Source organism: Cydia splendana, chromosome 2 (assembly GCF_910591565.1).
Source record: "Cydia splendana chromosome 2, ilCydSple1.2, whole genome shotgun sequence".
NCBI lineage: Eukaryota > Metazoa > Arthropoda > Insecta > Lepidoptera > Tortricidae > Cydia > Cydia splendana.
The window spans coordinates 26,767,590-26,790,178 of NC_085961.1; the positions used below are offsets into that span (position 1 = coordinate 26,767,590).

A 22,589-nucleotide genomic window follows, 5' to 3' on the forward strand; every position below is an offset into this window, starting at 1 on the left:
CATGTATGTAAACATTGTGCTTGTGAATAAACAAATAAAATTACCAATGCGGCTAATTCATTTAATATCCATTTACAATTAATTGATTATGTTTTAGCTTGATTGGAAACTCCTTACAATACTAATCAAAGGATTTGTTTCTAGAGGCACGCCTTAGTCGCACCAGTACGGGTAACCCGTTAATCATTTTGGGCCCCTATCGGTACCACCGGGCACGGGCAGGTAAAGTCGACAAGCGAGGGCGGTGGTATTGGTACTGCTCGAAGAGACATAACGGGTGTAAAGCCAGAATAATAACTGAAAATGGAGTATTCGTCGAGATGAGGAACGAGCATGTTCATAACAAGCCCAACTGGATGGAACCAGCCTGGTTGTTGAAAATGAAGAAGTCGGAGAAATAAACACATTGGCATTGTAAAATACAAATTAATAGTAATAAAAAAACACGTTAATTTAGTAAAATAAAATGTTACTTGTTTACATCTCGACATTTGTGACTTCAGGAAATATTTGTCAACAGGTGATCTTTTATTTTTTTCGTAAAAATGATATTGGATGCCTCATAATTGTTATCAACTTTCAGCAGCAGTTTTCGAAGTAACCCGTCACGGAAACCACGTTCTCCAGCTGGGCGCGTACCGGTTCAACCGGGTGAACGTCAACGGATCTAAGTCGCGGTGGACCTGCGTGAAAAAACCGTACGGCTGCAAGGCCACCGTCACCACGGTGGACGGAGTCATCGTGAGGACCTTGAACGAACACGACCATACGCAGAAAGTGCAGAAGAACGTTCTACGCTTGCGTAGTATGCATAATGTGTGGCAAGAATAACAGGCTATTTTTTACGGAGATATGAATGTCTCCTTCCAGGAATGTCATTATAATACCTATAAGAATTGAACAGTACTTTTAAAACCATTTGAAAAGCGTTGAAAGATTGTGATAAGACTTTGTAAAAGAATATCGTCGTGCCTTTTGTTTGATTAATCTCTACTAGACTATAAATAATAGATATTCATATGTATGTATGTAAAATTAAACCTTGCTTTTACTTTACTGCAATGTATTTCTTCTTGAACGTGCTTTGTACCGATAGATATAATTACAGGTTCAAATCAGTTAAGTGTGTTTTTGTACACCGAGCTTTTGCATGGCAACTTTGCGCAATATATACAGAATGGCATTAACTTTTACGTTGTTTTCAGTACCAGTATTCGGTTCAACCAGAACTGGCAACCCGATGATTGAGATAGGGCCGTACCGCTTCCACAAAACCGGCAAAACGGGCAAGCGGGGTAAAGTGCGATGGATCTGCACCCAGTACCGCAAGGAGTGTCGCGCCTCCATCACTACACTCGATGATGTCATCATTCATACCAAGAATGAGCACAACCATTAGCGTACATACTTAATCACAATCAGGGTTTGTATGGACGTAAAGTTGGTGTGAAAATGAGAGGCAGGCTAGATGAAATTCGAATATTAAAGTCATGTCACTTCATCTCTATCGATGTTACGTGAAACTACAGACGATTTATATTTTACCTCAACTGAAACGCCGCTGACATCTAAGTTCTAGGAGATTGTTAAAACGCATTAACGTCCATGACAGCCCTGATTGATTATACAAATTGCCATGTAGTTTATGATTTTTTCAATAGTGTGATTTTACCTATACATTCCATAAGGTTTGCTTTACTTAAATAAGGTTTCCCAGTAATAGATTTTTTTTATTAGTGATTTTTACATTGCATATCGAAATGAAATTAAGTTTAAGTATTTAGGATTTTAATGATCTGATATATGTAACTTTTGGTATTGTGTAGTGATGTTTTTGAAAACATCTAAAATAATAATAATATTAAAGCTCTCCAAGGGAGGCCCCTTGTGTTGGATCTATATCCCCACGCAAGCCTATAAAAAGACCGGTCTTTTGATCCCGGGATTTATAGGCCCGCGAAATCCAAAACGGAGTTACAAATATTAATAGAATAGAATAGATATAATTTATTCGTAAGCACAAATACAGAGAAGTGGAAATGTATGTAATATATTGTGGCATATATGTACATATATAGGTATATCTACACGGGTACACGTCCCATAATCGCTCTAGTCCCCACGCTGGCCCAAGGCGCCTTTGAATTCATCGCGGTCGGTTAGTCATTTTTAATTAAATGAAAACACCGTGAGGAAATCTACATACATCCGCGAAAAATACATCTAATTTTTTAAAATTAGAATTGTAGATAAATAGTTAGTTTCAGATTTTCAATGATAAGATGGCTAGAAATGTAGGCGATATGTTAACTATTGATGTAAATGTGCTAAAGATCTGATATTATATTTATCGCACAATAATCACATCATATTTTCAACTAGATAAGCGCAAAGTTGGTACCTAATAAGGTCTGTCAGTAGGTCCTACTTAATGAATTTTTAACTTTTTGCGTTCGGTTTGTTTTGACGGCAGATAAGTAAGTAATAAATAGTTTGATAGTCTTTTTTTGTGAAATTCACCAAATATTTTTTTGCCAAAATATTTATTAGTTGAGGCTGACAAAGTTCCTTGTTTATTGAACTTTATAATAATTGTGTGGTTTTTATTATATTACGATAAGGTAGTAGTTTATATATCGATGAAAGTGAAGCGATTAATGACCGACTGAGTATGTCATATCATAAGGTCCTGTAGTATAACTATACCAATACTATACCAACCACTGACTGATTGATGTAACTTGGCAGTCAACAATTTCATTTTCACCACACCAGCTCGGAAAGGCTTACTTTGCACTTCAAAAACGGATAGCAAAGTTGCACTTTGCTATCAGTAATTCACGTGTGAGGCAAAGTAATCAAATGCAAATTTTAAGTTGTTTTCTTATGTTTGCTGGTAGAATTGACTTTTAAATTATGATTTTGGATGATAAATATTTAATAACATTCATTTGATTTGGTTTGATTTTGTTGGATATTTAACATTTAATATTTGCTTCGGGTTGGTGTGGTGAAAAATTTTGTGTTTCACTCGGGGGCAAATTTTGTTTAACCCTCGTGCTTTGAAACCCTCGCAACGCTCAAGATTCCATTTTTCGAACCACTCGCTACGCTCTTGGTTCAATTTTGGAATCTTTCGCTTGCTCGGGTATCAATATTAGCACGAGCGGTTAAACAACAACTTTGCCCCCTTGTAAAACAAATAACTATTTCGACACTACAATACAATTTTACTAAACGTCATTAGGTAGGTACGGTTACAGAAAGCTCGCTGCAGCAGGCCCTATGTATAACATACAACATACAATAAGCAAACTGTGAATTAATTGAATTAGTTATTGGTGAGTCCCTATTCAAGCAAAACGTTGGTTAATGTAACAATATTACAGCTTAAGCTTAACTGTGAATTCAACAATCTATGTTCTTAAAATATGAAATATACTGTGTGGAAAAAAATTATGGGTCCTGGAGGGAAACTGCCTAAAACCCTTAAATTAGCTCATTTTACTTAGAGGAAAAAAACATTTATTTTTAAAAAGAAACAAAATTGCATGCAATTTTTTTTTAATTCGTTTGTCTCGCCCGGGAATCGAGCGGACAAAAATCTATTTTATTCTACTAGTCGATACCTGCACTTAATGATAAAGATAACATTTTTCCAAGAAAGATTAGGTCTTCGGCTCATCTGTCGTACAAAATATCCATAAAATCAAATATTTAGTACCCAAGAATAGACTTACAAACAAGCAAAATTTAAATTTTTTTTTTTTAAATCTCAGAATACAGTTTTGATTCTTTTTGTAAATAAAATAATGTTTCCTATAAGTGAAATTAGTTAACTTAAAGTTTTAAGGCACTTTCCCTCCAGGGCCCATTAATATTTTCCACCCTGTATAGGTTCTTCTTAATCTTATTACTGTTTAGACTAAAATCGATTTATTATTTCAATTCTATATTTTTGTATTTCGGGTGATCAATAAATTTCTTCCTAATAGTAATATCACGTTTTGATTGCAGTTTAAGATTGTAAGACCTCGTCATACAACGGTTAATGTGAATATCGAAACACTGTGAGTGACAATCGAAATCACAATCACAAAACTTAGTCACACAACACATCTAGTTATGTGTTGTGTGACAACGATTCTTTCACATGTAGCTATTTGTTTAATTTTACCTGACCTATCCAAATCTTCCTTATATTTACCCCAAATCCTTTTCCCCTTCCCGCTAGTGGTGTTCAGTACGACACGATTTGGCAGGCCTCAGATAGAGCTGGGTTCTTACCGGTTCGGCCGGTACCGGGTGTCGAAGGACGGCCGCAGCCGGCGCTGGGTGTGCTGCCATACCGGCTGCCGCGCCTCTCTCTCCACCCTCGACGACGTTATCGTGCGCACCAGCAACGAGCACCAGCACTGAGGTGTCGTACCGGTTTGTCCGGTACCGGATATCGAAGGACGGCCGCAGCCGGCGCTGGGTATGCTGCCGGAGTGTGTGATCTTCCAACGAGTACATTTCTGTAGGCTTTTTTTCTTGCATCTTTCAAAAGATGCACCATCGTGTTTGTTTGTTATCTATCACTAATTGTGCTTTAAGTTTGATTTGTTTTCTGAATCTGATGCTATGATTTAACTTTTTCTCTCAATTTTATTTTTGCGAGGTTTGCATGAATTTGGGGACTAATGGTATTTTGTTGATGTCTAAAGAAGAGTTACACGTATTTATGTTAGTCATATGATAACGCTATGTTGTTTTTACCCAATAAAACTCAACTGACTCAAGTTTTAACAATTATTTATTTAAGTAAGTACTGCTAGTTTCTTACATTGGGATTTAAGTACCTAGTTGCCTAATTAGTTACGAGTATTTGTAGATGGTAGAAAGAAACGGAATAAATAACTAAGTTCAAATTTTTGGAATTCTGTTTCTTTTATACCTAGTAGTAGTAGTGGTATTAATTAACACTGTTTTGGCATTTTTTTTAGTATTGCATTTGTCCGTTTACCTTCGCATCCGCTAGATTGCATTTTATATTTCCAGTACCCGTGTTCGGACGGACACGCAGAGGTAACAGAACCATCGTCATAGGCAAGCAGACGTTCTGGCTAGCCAGCGCCAGCAAGGGCAAGCAGTGTCGCTGGTACTGCAGCCACCGCCGCTGCCCGGCGACCATCTTTACCGAGGAAGATGTTATCGTGAAGACCCGAAACGAACATAACCATTTGACGGATGAGGAGTCTTAGCTCTGGGATCTTTGAAAGTGGGCTTATAATTTCCAGACTGATTACATAGGTCCGGACCACAGAAAAAATAATGTAACCAGTTTGAATAAAGAAGCTATTGAAAATTTTTAATCTCAAAAGTAATTACATAATGTATACCCACAGCAGGCAAAAATATGTAATTCAGACTGGGAATTATAAGTACATTTTAATAGTTTAGGAAATAACTGATTTAAGAAAAGTACTGCATTAAAGTTTAAAATTAAACCAAGATCTCTGATTTGGTTAGTTTTTTAATAGATAATATATGTTTAGTATCTTCGTTTGGAATATTATTTTCAAGCAAATTCTATATTTAAATAGTGGTGTAGGTAATCTTTATGTTTTATGAGATTTATTTTTTGTTCATTACATTTCAATGTTTAATTCTTTCGTAACGATTTAAGTGGCTTTGTATTACCACTTGTCTATTTTTTTTTGTGACTACTGCACAGTAAGTCTCTTACTTTACAAAATATATGTTGTTAATTTGCTCAATTATCTAATTTTAGGCGTAACATTACAAGTGTTACACGCTGTACTACTAGTTTTAAGAAGAGTGCCTTAACGATACATGGATACCAATGGCTGTTGATTAATGTTAAAGTAATAATTATAAAAAAATGTGATCTCAAGGTTCCCAGTAACAAAGTGCATTAATATAATAATAAGTCCCATATCAGTACATATTTACTAACAGATGATTTAAGTATAATGTCTAATTAGTATTTTCTTTTTGTACCACACTGTAAGCGTGGCGTTACTATAAAATGTTATTTCATTACTGTAGGCTATACTAAATACATGTCCTCTGAAATAATTGACCGTTGATTTATAAACAATATAGTTCTACTTAAAATAGATAATGAGTTTTCTTTTACAATCATTAATTTGTTTATGTTGTATTGGTGTAGGTATCCAATTCTTTGACACTTGGATCACCTTAGTACAGTCAGCAACAGAAGTAGTTACGCGGGCGAGGTGTTCACAATTACCTTGACACGATCTTATTCTCTTAACAACAAAGTCGCGTCAAGATCATTTTGAACAGCTGACCCGCTTAGCAACTTCTGCTGCTGACTGTACCTAAGTAAAACCGATCAAATTTGCCTATCAGTTATTTGGTGACATTGATTTATTAACAGTATTTTGTTTTCAGTGTCATACGTACTAAGTCATAAAGGATCAAAGGTCCTGATATGGGGGGGCTACAAGTACTACCACCACACCACGCTGGGCGACAAGAAGCGGTATACCTGCCAGTACAAGAGGATCGGCTGCAGAGCGAAGATCTTTACCGTCTGTGATGAGGTGGTGGGCATGATTGGACACCATAACCATAATTTGAAGACGTTATGAAACATCTTCTTCAACCTAGCGTTTTCCCGACCTAGAGTCAGGAAGACGTTATGGAACATATTAGATAAAATACGACGGAAAATGTACAAGAGAGTAACAATTTATTTAGGATATAACAAGTTATATTAGTTTATTTACATAAGTTATACAGATTAGGTAAGTTTTAAAAAAGGTTGGAAGTAAAGAATAGAATAGAAGAATAGAATAGAAAGTAATTTATTCGATAAAGCACACATACACAGGACAAAAATATGAAAAACAATGAAAAAGAATAGGATAACAACAACAATGCAATGACAGCAGACAGAAATTATATACACACAGACTGAAAAATAAATTACACTTGAGTCCAGCAATGTGTGCAGTAAGGAAAAGGCTTTGACTCAGCATATTGTCGCAATTTGCAAGCGAGGCAAAATTGCAACGCTGTTTATTCTGCCAAGGCCTGAGGGAGTGACTTATTATAAACTACACGTAATGAAAAAAAAAAAAAAAAAAAACAATAAAATAAACGATAAGTAAAGTGCAATAAATAAATAGTAAATATTCGTCCTACCCACATATAATTAATTTTATTTTTATTGGACGTTAACAACTCTGTGGATAAAATATTGCGTGTTTTTTTTTTGTTTGGTGTGTTGTGTTACAGCGTTTAAGTCGGCATAAAAAATATTATTGTTTGATACAATACTGAAAAATATTAGGACAAATATGCTACACTTACAAAAAGATGAAAAAAAAAAAAAAGAGAAAGAAAAAATTACTTAAGTGGAGCGGATTCAATTTGGGTTCGTTTCGTTTAAAGGAACTGTTTTATTTCTTCTTAGCAATCACAATTAAAACTCAGACTGATTTTGTGAGTTTGCTTCTGCTAAATTGTTCTTAATACCTATTTAGGTAGTAAGCTTTCAAACGAAATAGGTACACCTAGTTAGGTAATTCGAATCCGGTTAACTTAATTGTTGATCTCTCTGACTTGGGCCTCAGGCTGCATGCACTATACTAGATGTCAGTGCAAATTCGAACGCCTCGGAGAAGCATTAATTTACAGTTTATTTTATGTCCGAGTAAATCCTGACTTTCTTGCCTTAGGTGCGTATTATTTCGAGGAGACGCGTAACGGTACTTACGCCCTCTGCGTGAACGAGTACCGGTTCAACAAGCACAGCTCCAGCAAAGGCGTGGTGTCCCGGTGGAACTGCGTCAAGGCCAAGTTCGGCTGCACGGCCACTATAGTCATGGTCGAAAATGTTATCACTAAAGTTAAAAACAAACACAATCACTGAATTGAGTTTTGGGATTAGTGCGCGCTCTGTGATTTTAATGTTTTAAGGTTTCGGTTTGGTTTTACTATATTAAGTACAACTGTTATGTGATAAATGGTACTTACTTTAGGTCGTGTCAAATAAAGACTAATGAAAATTTACATTTTCCTTACATTTAATAGAATTGCGTTGTTAATGTTCCTACTCCATTGTCAATTTACTAGGTATGTGCAACTACACCAAGTAAGTTGTAGAATACAAAAATAAAATTTGCTTGCTAATTGAAGTTTATCGGTCTTGTGGCTTTATTTTTGGTAACGACGCTATAATCATTGCAGCCTAGGAAATGTGTAAGTCAATACAGCTTATGTTCCAGGTATAAAGTTCGAAACCACGCGTTACGGCAACCCCGTTATAGTGGTGGGGCAGTACCGCTACAACCGCTGGAGCGGCAGCCGCGGGCCGCAGGTGCGGTGGACTTGCGTCAAGAACCAGCAGGGCTGCCGCGCCACTCTCACCACTATTGACAACGTCGTCGTTAAATCGAAGAATTATCATACCCACGAATGAGCACGCTCAGTATTTTATGTGGGACTTTGAAACCACGCATTTCAGCAACCCCGTTATAGTGGTGGGGCAGTACTGCTACAACCGCTGGAGCGGCAGCCGCGGGGCGCAGGTGCGGTGGGCTTGCGTCAAGAACCAGCAGGGCTGCCGCGCCACTCTCACCACTATTGACAACGTCGTCGTTAAATCGAAGAATTATCATACCCACGAATGAGCACGCTCAGTATTTTATTAGGGAATATGAAACCACACATTACAGCAACCCCGTTATAGTGGTGGGGCAGTACCGCTACAACCGCTGGAGCGGCAGCCGCGGGCCGCAGGTGCGGTGGACTTGCGTCAAGAACCAGCAGGGCTGCCGCGCCACTCTCACCACTATTGACAACGTCGTCGTTAAATCGAAGAATTATCATACCCACGAATGAGCACGCTCAGTATTTTATTAGGGAATATGAAACCACACATTACAGCAACCCCGTTATAGTGGTGGGGCAGTACCGCTACAACCGCTGGACCGGCAGCCGTGGGCCGCAGGTGCGGTGGACCTGCGTCAAGAACCAGCAGGGCTGCCGCGCCACTCTCATCACTATTGACAACGTCGTCGTTAAATCGAAGAATTATCATACCCACGAATGAGCACGCTCAGTATTTTATTAGGGAATATGAAACCACACATTACAGCAACCCTGTTATAGTGGTGGGGCAGTACCGCTAGAACCGCTGCAGCAGCAGCCGCGGGCCCAACATTATGAATGCTGTAAGCGCGGGTCGCAGGACTCGCAGGTGCGGTAGATCTACGTCAATGGATCTTGATCCAGCAGGGCTGCCGCGCCACTCTCACCACTATTGACAATGTCGTCGTTACGTCGACGAATTTCATAGCCACGAATGAGCACGTTCAGTATTTTTTTATTGGTGAATAGGTACGGATAGTTTATAATAAAGGTTATTCTTACTGGAAAACGTAAAGATAAAGTGCTCCCACCAAGATGCGCAACGATCTGGTGAAGGCTGGGGGAATACCTTTATGTATGTTGATTTAAACGGCAAAGGAACAGAGAATTTCGTAGATCTTGAGGCAGGTTTATGTCTATTAACCAATGTGTTTTGACTAATATGACGCTTATGGAATATAGTTGGATGCTTTTTAGACCCAAAGAGCATATATTGTTGACAATCCTTAAATTAAGAGTAGTTGTTGGCCACTTGAATGATGGGCATGTTTTGGGGTTGACCATGTGCTTATCTACTTATAGATGTCAGTGCAACACCAACATATCCATTGTGACATGCAGTATTATTACAATAAAGTATTATCTATTAATTTTTTATTTTTCCAAGTGTCATTAGTTCCTTACAATTGAATCCTTGCAACCAGGAACAAATAAAATTATTTGTATTAAATATTCTTTTCACGCCACTGTTCGGAAATGTGGCAATAGATGGTCTAAAACCAAGCTGGAAAGTAGGCAATAGCTGTAGCACCTGAACCACCACTACTACAATGTTTCATCATCTGTCATTGGTGACGGTACGCTACAGCAATGAGTATTATTTGAAACATAAAAATCAATAAAAGGTCTTTTTAGCGTAACTTTTTCCTTCAAAAATAAAATTAGGTTATTTATAGAACCAATTTCTTATTTTAAAAAAAAAGAAATGTCAAAACCATTCAGTTAATTTTTTTTAACAATTATCCATTCAGTTCACGCTTAAGGCGTTTTTTACTTTTGTAGCTGTTTGTGGTTTTTTTTTTAGCAAAAACGCTTCTAAGTTTAGAGTCGGTTTGAAGCAAATAACAGAAAAACGCCTCTTAAAAGTGATAGAAAAAGTAAAAAAGGCGGGATCTGAAAATACTTACTGAATTGGATAGTGTAAATTGTGTTTGACAAAAAAATACAAGAAACACGTATCTACGCTCGCTATAAAAATGAGTTCCTCTAGTGAAGAAAATGATATTCTTACGCTGACGCCTACCGAAATTCAAGAGACAGCACAGGCAGTGGCTAGTAATTTGCTACCAGAGAAATCGGAGGCTAGTACTTATAGTTACGCAAATGTTTTTTTATTACCTCGCAGTAGTCGTGAAAAGCACTATGTAATGCCTCGGCCGGAAACGCTAAAGATGGACTCGTATTATTTGAGGGCCTCCACTGACGTGTCGGCCCTCAAACGACTCGTCCATCTTTTAGCGGTTTTCCGTCCTCTCCTACAATGTACTATTACTAATATTAAATATTACAAGCCTTTCAGTGGCCGAAGCCTGTACCGATGGGTTGGTCACTTTTCATTAGTATCTGACATCTATTTCAATTTATAACTGAAACCTTAATAAATTTTGCTAATCATGATAATCTATGGTGATTCTACTCGGACTAACAAAACTCTTGTTTTTTTCAGATACAATGTTGATGTCTTTTTCGACCTCTCGCCACGGCAATCCGGTTCTACAGATAGGGCAGTACCGGTTTAGCAAGATGAGGAGTTGCAACAACCGCACGCGTTTCGCCTGCATCAAGGCACGCACTGGCTGCAAGGCCTCGGTCGTCACCTTCGATAATACCATCATCAAATATAAGAGCGAACACAATCACTGAAGTGGATTTGTCAGTTTTAGCATGGAAGGAAACTAATAGGTATTAGAGTAGGAACAAAAAACGGACACTAAGTAGTGTTCTTTTGAGTCCTTCGTTAGTACAGACAAGCCGAACGGATAAGCCACTGGATTTCGGCAGGATCGAGTATATTGAATCATAACATAGATTATCTATGAATTGTTCACGTTTGGTAAAGTTTAATTAAAAGTTCCAGTATAGGGAACTGCTATGCCAGCACCGCACCGCAAGGATGTGGTAGGAAATCGGGATTCTCCTACAACTCCCTGAAATTCGTGCACGGACTTTGTGTGAGTGGGTGATTAAAACTGTGAGCATAAATTAATTAGAAATAAAGTAAATGTATTAAAGTTTCTTTCATTTGGGTACATGCCACATTGTAAGTTGATTTTTTACACATATTATTAGGGTTACGTAATCGTAGTCAATGGGGAACAAATCCATTCGCTATGATAGTTTATCCATCTGTGTGTCCATATGTGTACAAGTATGGACTGACAGTGTATAAAGTGCCAAAAGCGCCAACATATTAAAAATAGGAGAATAACATTAAATTTAGTCTTTTAATTTGTAGTAACTACAGCCTTAGTCAACAAACTGATGACATTATTGCGTACAAGAGATGACGACAGAGATAATAATCGCTATTTATCGCAATGTAGTAACGTCAGATTGTTTACATTAATTAGGATCATCCACACCGCAGTTAACTTTTGGATACAACGTATGTGTCATTTCGTTGGTCTAGCTTTACAAAGACGATTCCATACTTTTTTTGGTGTATTAAGGTGATTGGCATTGTTTCAGATTGTCAACCATTATTTCTAAAATCGCGATACGGCAACCCCGTTTTCATGTTCCCCGTTCAACATGAAGCCAGGCGTCAAGGGCCTGAAGGTGCCATGGACTTGCGTGAGAAAACCGAGTTGCCGAGCGAGGATATACACCATTGACGATACTGTCGTTTAAGTGTTAAACGACCATAATCATTGAAGCAACGTAGTTAGGTGTAATTGTTGTTATTCAATTTCAATTGTTATTGCATACAATATTTATTTACAAATAAAACGCTTCGGTGGGTGGTTAAAGTATAATTCTGCATAAATATTTTATTCTCTTAGGTCTTGCATGCGTCATCGCGGATTTTTGTACGTGCCAATTGTTTTTGTGCATAGAATGTTGTGTCACTGGCCTCAACCATAAATTAACTCGATGCAGAATATTTTCATCAAGATGCATTACACACAAAAATGTTTAATAGATAACTACAATTACATTATTTTTTTAAATGACGTTACAAAATGTTTCAGATTGTCAACCAAAGTTTATGACTTCTCGTTACGGAAAACCGGTTATACAGCTAGGAGAGTACAGATACAACAGATGGTGTGGCAGCAAAGGTATCAAGACTGTGTGGACTTGCGTGAGAAAACCGAAGTGTCGAGCGAGGCTGTACACTATCGAAGACGATATTGTTAGCACTTTGTATGAACATAACCATTAAATAGATGTCGACTTCCAGCCAAACTGTATAGAGAGCTGCAACATTGTATGGCAAGAAACGCGGCGAGCATAAGGGTAACATTCCATTTCCAACGATAGCTGCACTACTGTCAATTTTACTGTGGAAATTGACAATGACAGCGACGCGTTCAGTACCGGTAGTGCAGCTGCGGTTAGAAATGGAATGTTACCATTATTGACAACTTTGCTTTTGGACGGACACGAGGCGGATTTTGTAACTAGTCATTTTTTTAGAATACATAAATACGTTAGGTTAGGTGTAAATTAAATTTAGGTTAAGGTTGATTTATAAATTATGTTTGTTTCGATTATACTTTTGTCTGTTCTTGAGGATAAGGCTAAGGATTTTTCAAATATGAACACCAAAGATATTCCCCGAGAGACTTCGCGACATAAGATGCGGTTATTTTATCAGAATACCGGTTACAACGAACAGGTCTTGTTAGCCAACTAAGGTGCCTGCTTCTGTGTCGGGTATCACTCTCACCCGAGTCAATAGTCCTCTTACAAAAACTTCATCGTTCGTAGATATAATAATCATATATTATTTAATTGAAAACTAGTACATATAATATTAGTTTTCCGCGCGCCGCCTAAAACTGAATACCTATACCAATCGTTACAGATCTCCATCCAACTTTTGTCACTTCTCGCTTCGGCAAACCGGTTATACAACTAGGCCAATACAGGTACAACAGATGGAGCGGCAGCAAGGGCCTCAAGGTCGTTTGGACTTGCGTCAAGAATCCCAGGTGTCGAGCGAGGGTGTATACTGTCGATGATTTTATTGTTAATACTTTACATGAACATAACCATTAATATAGGGACTTAATACAAAATTACATATGATACAGCCTTCTTATTATATAGAGACCTTATTGTAAATAAATTAGCTATATAGACATGTGCAGTGTCGCGGTATCACTGGTACCTATTGATACAAATATGGTCTATTTAATTCAACATCAGTTCTAGTGCGTCGCGCTTGTCACATGTGTCACAATTTACATCTCTCCACAAGTGTTGTAATCTAAATTCTAATATGCGTTTTAAATTTTTTGAATTGATTTATAAAAGTTTTCGTTTTTTAGACACGAAACCAAGTTTTCTAACTTCCCGGTACGGAAAACCGGTTATACAATTAGGAATATACCGGTTCAACAAACAATGCGGTCGTGATGGCCAAAGGATTACCTGGAGATGCGCTAGATATCCCTATTGTCAGGCGCGAATTGTCTCCTTTGAGGACACCGTCATTCATACTATACACGAACATAATCATTAAAAACGAATTGTTGTTTATGGCTGATGGTAGAGTCTGTGCGAAAAGAGAAGTGTATTGGTTTCCTTACATTTCATGACTCTTCTCTTTACGCACAGTCTCTAAAACCAAATATTGTAAAGTTTTCGTGTTCTGCTGTTTCAAGCAATTTTACGTTTAAATCTTTTGTGTGTGTTTAGGTTTTATAGTTTTTATTGCATTAATGTTTACGCTCACTAACTTAGATTAAGCTTAGCTTAAGTATCATAGCTAACTTATGCATATACCTATTATTATGTTTTATTTTCTCAAGTAAGTGAATTATTGTTATTCTTTTGAGAAATAAAGATCTTTAAACCTAAATCTCTTTTTTCAATTAAAGAAGAGGCTTTCAATTGAATTCATAGTACCTAATACTTCACATGATCATACATACTTATTGTAGATACCTATGTAGATGTATATAATTAGTTTGCCAATCGGTTTCAATTGTTGAAGGAAAAATGATCACGTACAATAAAAATATTTTTAATGTGACTATATTTTGATATTTTCTATTTGATGACCTATTTGATTTTTATTTATATACTTAAGGTAAACGTACTGGTGCTCGACGCGGTCCCAGTACATGTCATCTTGAAACTTAAGTCATTCTAGAGGTGACAGGAAGGTGTCATCTATTAGGCATTAGCATGTCGAGCACGACGTACGTTTACCTTACCTATGCTAATATTCGTACCACCTTCAAGAGTGTCAAAAGTTATGTTAAAGGTCGTTAAAATTTGTTCTTTTATTTGTAATTTCACTGACATTCGCGTTTGGTAGAAAGTGATTAATCCTATTTTTACTTAGGTACATATATAACTACATACATTTTCAGGTCGGGTTGCACCAAACCGTATGTTACCATTAAATATTTAATTAAATTTTATTGAATGGGATATTTCATAGTTCACTGCTGAGTGACGTTGATCAGTCCGCAAATTGTGATTGGTGCAACTGGCCCTGAGTCTCAATAAATAAAATATTAAAGTATTTCAGATCCAAACTATGGTAACCCGTTTTTATATGAATCGTTTTTATGTGTTTTTATATGGTTTTATCTGTATCTATTACAGATGACAACGAACAACCAGTCTTCAGCGTTTCTAGATATGGAAAGCCGGTCATAAAACTTGGAAGATACCGGTACAACAGGTGGAGCGGTAGCAAGGGCAACAGGGTTACCTGGACCTGTGTGAAGAAACAGTATTGTAAAGCCAGGCTTACCACAATTAATGACATTATTATAACACAATGGCATGAACATAATCATAAGTGAAGTTTGTACGTGATAGTAGATTTTCATTAGATACGATAAGAAACAATGAAATTAGGCTGCAATATACAGTCCTCGATATCACATTCCGAGCAAAGGGGTGCATCTATGATCAATGATAAAAGTGCCTTTATTAACGTGACAAATAATTGAGTACCTACCTAACTAGGTATAATAACTAGAATGAAAATATTTGAACACTTTCGTTAAGTATTTGTATTTTATTTGATCTTATATGTGTGTGTGTTTGCTACATTTGATGTAAATTGGATTCGTTATCAAGTTGTCTTTTAATTTTGTATAGATTTTAATTTTTTTGGGTATTCGGTTTTTTTTATAATAAAGGGTAAAGAAAAGCGTGAGTTTTAATTATTTTAATAAAACTGGATCAATTTTCCTACTACCTACTAGAGGTTTTTCACTGAAAGGACTACATATAATAGTTATTTGCTTTTAACCACTTTTTATAGTGGGGAAACAAAACGGAGTGAATATATGACACGTCTATTTTTCAGCTCCGCAACCGGTTTTCATTACAACTCGTCGCGGCAACCCGGTTATTCAGTTGGGAGAGTACAGGTACAACCGCTGGAGCGGCAGCAAGGGTCCTCGGACGTCCTGGACGTGCGTCAAGAACGTGGCGGGCTGCCGCGCCAGGATCGTCACCATCGACGACATCATTGTCAAATCCATGAACGAACACACTCATTGAAAGATCATTCTATAAGTGAAGTGTTGGCAAATCCGCAGAGTCGTGTGCGTGTCAGGTTGTTAAATAAGAATTGTCGTCATCCAGAAATCCGTTCAGAAAATGAACGAACATATATATCGATAGAGTGTTGGGCGTCACTATCAATGCTGTTATTTTCAAACCTTTATACTGTTATACTAAGATGTGAAATAACGAAGGGTGGAGCCTAATGCTTGTTAAAATCTACTCTTTCAACATGCGTTGAAACGCAAAAGGAGCAGCTAACTACTTATTTAATTGAATAATATATGACGTCATGTGTTATCACATACGTTTAGGTATGTAGATAGTGCCTTTCAGAATGCGTTTTGTCTGTTCTTATGAATTCGAAAGTTGTAACTTTTATTGCGCTATAATAGCACTTATGAAAGACATAGAAATAATTAAGTTGCTTTTAAAATCAGTATTTTACAAATGCATTTGTATTTTTATGCTTGGACAGATATTGATAGAAATAAGGATCTGATTTACTTTTCACACTTGTAATTAGTATGTTTAATTTTTAAGCAGAATAATAAAATACAGAAAATATTTTATTTTGTGTTCATAACTTTCTGAACATTGTGACTGGCTTCTACTTCATACATATGCATTATGTAAAATAATTACATAAACAAATAATTCAAAATTCCTTATCGTTTCAGATTCCCAACCAATTTACACAACTTCTAGATTTGGGAAACCGGTACTTCAGCTAGGAGAGTACCGGTTCAACAAATGGAGTCGCAGCAAGCCTCCGAGAACTTCCTGGGTTTGTGTGAAGAACGTCGGCGGATGCCGGGCGAGGATCGTCACCATTGACGACGTCATCGTTAAAGCCATGAACGAACACACCCACTGAACCATGGAAAATCAAAGTCAATATTATTCGTTATTCAAGTAGACTAAGCAACAATCATCATTAAATAGTCATGTTTTACAAATATCATCTTAGTCTAAGATACTCGTATCAGAGCAATGTATTGATGCAACTATCTATTATTGTTCTTAAAAACATCGTTAGAAAGAATTAAAGAAAATCACATGGAAGCTCATACAAAAGATTGGTCGCTGATGGGGACATGATAGGTTATCAGTTAAATACGTTGTTATGTATTTACCTTTTAAAACATTTGTTTTAGTTATGAGAACTACTTAATTATAATAGTTATAATAAAGGCGCAGCGTGGGTAGACCCCCCACAAGGTGGACTAACGACCTGGTAAAGGTCGTGGGAGTCTGCTGGATGCGGGTGGCACAAGACCGGTCATTGTGGCAGTCTTTGGGGGAGGCCTATGTCCAGCAGCGGACGTCCTCTGGCTGATATGATGATGATGATGATGATGATGATAATGATGATAATAAAGTATAATCGTCTTAAATTTTTAATACCTATTAAAAATTACGAGAGTCGGACTAAAGTAACTTTGCTCTGCACAGACGTAATGATTTTTTATATGTTCCGTGAAAGTCGGTGCAGAGTAGTGCAGACATAGCTTAGACGAACTCTACCTGCAAGTTTTACTTCGTTGTATGGGAACAGGATTGAGATCTTGATCTTAAAGATGGAATGAGGCTATGTAAGACAACTTTAAGACTCTGTGAATTTCTTTAAAGTTAGAATAACTTAATGTCGTTACAGAGCCACAGCTGGTTTTCACGTTGTCGCGGTTCGGCAAGCCGAAGATCCTGTACGGCAAGCACAGCTTCAACAAGTGGACGAACAGCCGGGGGCCGCTCCACTCGTGGCTCTGCGTGAGGAAGGGCCGCGGCTGTCGCGCGCGTCTCATCACGTTGAATAATAAACTTGTCAAAGAGTTGCGGGAGCATAATCACTGATTAGCCTTTCGTACGTGATTTACTAGTGGTGCCCCAAAAATAAGTGGACAAAGGTTCATTACTGTGCATATTGCTGATCATTTTAACGTTTTCCTTTGTGTAAATTGTGTATCAAACCCAAACGAGAATATTTTGAAGATAATACGTTTTGTTTCAATAATACGACTGTAATTTTATTTTAATGACATTTTGTAAAAGAAGTCTTAGTAAGAAAAGGTTGTAAAACTTTTTCGTCGACGTATTTCGCCCTCGATCGTTCCCTATGGAGCCAAAATCGTTCTCAAAAGATGCAGTAATGTAAGTGAAAAAACACAGACGAAAGGCGGAATACCTACTTGGACCATGCGCCTGTACCTACTTACCTATAGAGTTTAGTGCATATTTGTGACTAAATAGGTACTTGTGAATTCAGTTTTCATTTAGGTATATTTGTAAGTATATGTCAATGGCGAGACGTCAAAGCAAGCCAGTGATAATTTTCCAGAATTGTTCTTGGAATGGGTGTTTAATGATTAATATGGTTAAATCGATGTACATGTACTTAATTAAGTGAGAATTATTAATTATTTTTTATACATACAATCCACATTTTATGTTCAGTCAACTTGTATTAGGAGAAAATAGAAAACTACCACAGACTTATTATGAAATTGACTTTTCGGCATTAAAATTATCACATTTTAATAGTAGGTATTACTTTTATTTTCCTATCAGTAATTATAAACATTACTGCAATTTAATTTAGTGTGGAATTATAACATTATCTATTTCAATTGACTCAAAAGATATGAATTTCTTAAAGTATTTTTCCTTCTAGAACCAGAGCTAGTGTACACCGTTTCAAGATTCGGAAAGCCAAAAGTCGAGTTTGGCAAGTACAGCTTCAACATGTGGACCTACAGCCGCGGGCCCCGCGCCGTGTGGATCTGCGTTAAGAAGAACCGCGGTTGCCACGCGCGGCTACACACGCTTAACAAGAAACTCGTTGCGAAGTGGAGGGAGCATAACCACTGATGTCGACGGCGGATCGTCGAACCCGCCAGCGAAGTTTAGGCACATCAAATACCTAAGTAAAAAAACGGCGCTGGCCGCAGGTTCCGTGTAATGCGGGCTGTACACACTCTTCGAAAGCCTCTCGCCAAGAGTTTCGTCACCGCTCCGACCCAGTCGGAGAACGGCGAGAGGAGACGAGGAGGGTGCAGTATGTAGGTACACAATCGTCTTCGGCCTGTTTCGGGGTGTCTTGACCGGTGTGTACGGCATTATAGTTTTAAGTCTTAGTCAATTGAATTACGAGTGCTTATGTCCTCCAGTCACCTAGACTAGACGTCACACAATGACATGACATGAAATATTTGAAATGAAATAAATAGAAACGAAAATACCTGGCAACACCAGATCAGTCAAAAATGTGTCAAAATAATTAAATAAGTATTGTTATATTTAAGTGGCGGCAAACTTTTTAGTAGTGAATGAATAGATCTTAATAAAACGTTGAGTGCTTGATTTCTGTTTTTGTTTCTATAACGTACATTTATACAGATGGGAAATTTTAAAAGCAATATTATATTTTAATCTGTACTATTTTGCTTATTCAACGGTTGAATAAGCAAAATAGTACAGGTTGAATTTCAACCGCTATTACACAAAAAAAAACCGAATTCAATGTTATAAGGAAATCCGCATATACTAGTCACACTCAACACATTCAGTGCCTGCGCGAGCTAAGTTAGCGAGCGAGTTAAACCTTTCTAAGTCACAAATGTATTTATTTTTCATTGATTAGACTAGACTAATAGCTATGGTCGAGATTCCGTACTAGAATCCTCGAGTTTTGTTCTGGAATCCTTCTCATGGCTCTGAATTCAACCCGCCAACAAGAATTTATTTCGATGTTTCATAAATTATATTTTATTCCAGAAGCGATATTCATGCAGACTCGGTCCGGCAGTACGGCGATACAAATAGGCCAGTACCGATTCAACCGCTGGAGCGGTAGTCGAGGGCCCAAGGTGTCTTGGTCCTGTGTGAGGCGGAACCAAGGTTGCCGCGCCAGGCTGGTCACCGTCGATGAAGTTATCGTCAGGAGCTTGCATGATCATAACCACTGAACAGAAACCTACCCAAGCTCAAAGTCTCAAACTGTCCTGGTCGTGTGTGAAGTGGAATCAAGAATGCCTTGCAAGGACTTGGACGAATTAATTGAGTGTGTACCGTAACCATCAAACACAACATTTTCTATCAAATTTATATGCATTTCATCGGGTAGTTTTAATTCAATGATAACCTTCATACGAAACATACCTACACATCATATTTTCCCTTGGCTTTTATAATGTTTACAATATTGATTTACATTTTGTATCCATCTCAGTTATTTCTACGGGAGATCAATAAGGTATATAAATCATCGGTGTGTATATTTAGGTATCCTACACGTAAACCAATTGATACTACCTAGCTCATAGGTAACCTATTGTTTTACTGTGATGCAGGTATATGCTAGTTTAGCTGTTTGGCTGTGTTTTTTTTTCAAATAATCTGTATTTGCGTTGTTACTTATGTAACTGGCCATATGCCTATTACGTAATATTAAGCTCATTTATCAATATAAAACTTACATTTTAGCGGTGAAGGAAAGCTTCCGGGAGCTTCCTTGCCGGTCGTGGGTTTACGTTCTTGGTTTTCATTGAAAGATCTAAACGATGGTAACTCGAAGCACTTGATTTCATAGTCTAGTCTTTATCATATGTATCCACGATTAAATTAATTGCTAATTAACTTAGTAAAAGCAAAATAATAACAAGAATTTGCTTAGGAAAACAAATATTGTAAGGTTGTTTACATTGACTTTGACAGGTATAGGCGCGGTGACGTCTAGGTATCGTTTTAAACCGAAAAATTCAAAAAGCGTGAGGTAGATAAAAGGTTACAATGATTAAATAATTAACTTCTATTATATGTTTAATACATTATTATAAAAATAAACATGAAATACGTCAGTACGGACGCAATATTTGGAATCATAAAGGGAAAGATGTTAACTCAAACATACTTTTGGTTGCTTTAGTGTGCGTAGGTATCGTTGAAAAATAGCTTCATCAGCATTAATAGATTATGAACGTTAAAGTGTAGGACATAAGGCTTATGTAAACAGAATAGGATTTAAATATTTGAATTTCGAATACTGTCGCCAGTTTTATGATCGTATTGTTCGGGTATGGTTCCGTTGGGTTCGGCAGATTATGAGCCTTAATGAGTGGGACATATGACTTAGTAAACAAACAAGGATTTAAGATCTTTACTTCTAAGAGGATCATGTCGCTATTTTTATGACTGCATTGATAGCCTCCACCTTGCTAATATTAAACGATTATGAGTATTAATATACAGGGAATAAGCACTTTCGAATAGTAAACAAACGGGGATATATGACTCTTCTTCTTGAAGCGTTGAAACGTTTGTCGCCATTTGGATATTATATAAGGCTGAGCGGGCCTTGCTTACGGACTTATTCATTCTCTAATCTTTGGCTAGCAATGTCCCTGGCTTTGGGCGTACATAACGCTGGTGGGTGAAGTTTCTCTGCTACTTTTTCTGTGTTTGGGTTTACCTGGAATTATCCTAGTAAATTTAAGCTTGGAGATTGTGTGTCTGTGCTTGATTGTACGAAGATAATATCTATCTTTGTGGAATTAAGTTAGGACTATGGCGGAGTTTCTTTGCTTTCTTGTGTGTGGGTTTTATCGTTAAGTTTTCTGTGGGTACTGTGTTTCTGGGTTCAGCTTTGGGGGTACAATACCGTTACAAAGCGTGGATTCAGAATGGCAGTGTTTGGGGGAATTTCATGGTTTTGTTTTATTTTGCGTGGGGTTCTTTTTGTAAAAGTAAACTTAGATATTCTCATACCTTCTTAAAGAGTCTTTTTGCTATTTTTAAAGCCAGATCATTGTTTGGACTGACAGTTTGTCCAGCTAAGCATTCACTCCGCCTAACGGTGTCAAAGGATTGGATGGTTAGGAGTCTTTTGCTCCAAGTGTGAGAGAGCTTGGCATTCCCTTTTATACTTGCACAAGGGATGAGCATCTCACTGGTCTCAAAGTCCAGCTGTTTAGATGGATGTGGGGACGTCACGTGTGCGTCATCCGGAGTAATCTGGGCCCACTGAAGTCGGCAGTAATTGAGGCTAGGTCCCCGCTTAAATATATTTATCTATTTCGGTGCATTGGTACGTGCTTGTGCTGGTTGCAGGGCGGGACTCTGTCGTGATTGATATCATATCTCACAGTTTAGGTTGTGGCAGAGTTTCTCTTGTGATTGGTGCGGGTGTGTGCTAAGGGTATCGAGCGATTATATACACGGAATAGGGCGGCCTACTTCCTACCTCTTAGCCCGCGGGCGTAGGAAGGGGGGTCAAAAACACCGGCCTGTAGGTTGCCTTATCGGTTTCGCCTGCCGAACGATTACAGCTTCTCGTAGGGACAACACTTGTGTATATTACAAAGCATTAGGTCGATGGTAAGAACGAACTATGCTTTGAATATACTAGATTAGGGCCTACGTTTACGTTTAGGAATAGGGTAGAATCACACACTAAATATGGGGCTTCTGTTAGGTTGGTATATATTTCTCCTTTTAAGGACTTCATATATGGTATCATTATTTTAAGTCATGCGGTAAGGTGGTTAATCGTCTAAATCTCCTAATATTTTAATTTTTCTGGGTAAAAAGGTAATATTTCAATGTTATCTATCACAATTCTGGTCTTCTGGAGTAGAAATGAAGTACTGGGTATTGTAATCAGGTTTCTAAGGTATTTACAAAACAAATTCTTTAATATCAAGCTGGGT

General features: G+C 37.5%; 1 protein-coding gene across 31 annotated transcripts in view; it reads left to right on the plus strand.

Annotated features, from left to right (window-relative positions):
• The window catches only part of LOC134806060 (protein tramtrack, beta isoform), a 552,198-nt gene that overhangs the window by 119,604 nt on the left and 410,005 nt on the right, over positions 1-22,589 (plus strand). Inside the window, exon 5 of one of the 31 annotated variants that reach the window (XM_063779323.1) lies at positions 587-846. The exons of the other annotated variants lie outside the window; for them this stretch is intronic. Within the exon in view, the coding sequence (XP_063635393.1) occupies positions 587-831 (245 nt within the window). The 3' untranslated portion in view covers positions 832-846. Of the gene's footprint in view, positions 1-586; positions 847-22,589 lie in introns of those variants that run through there. 31 annotated transcript variants of the gene reach the window in all.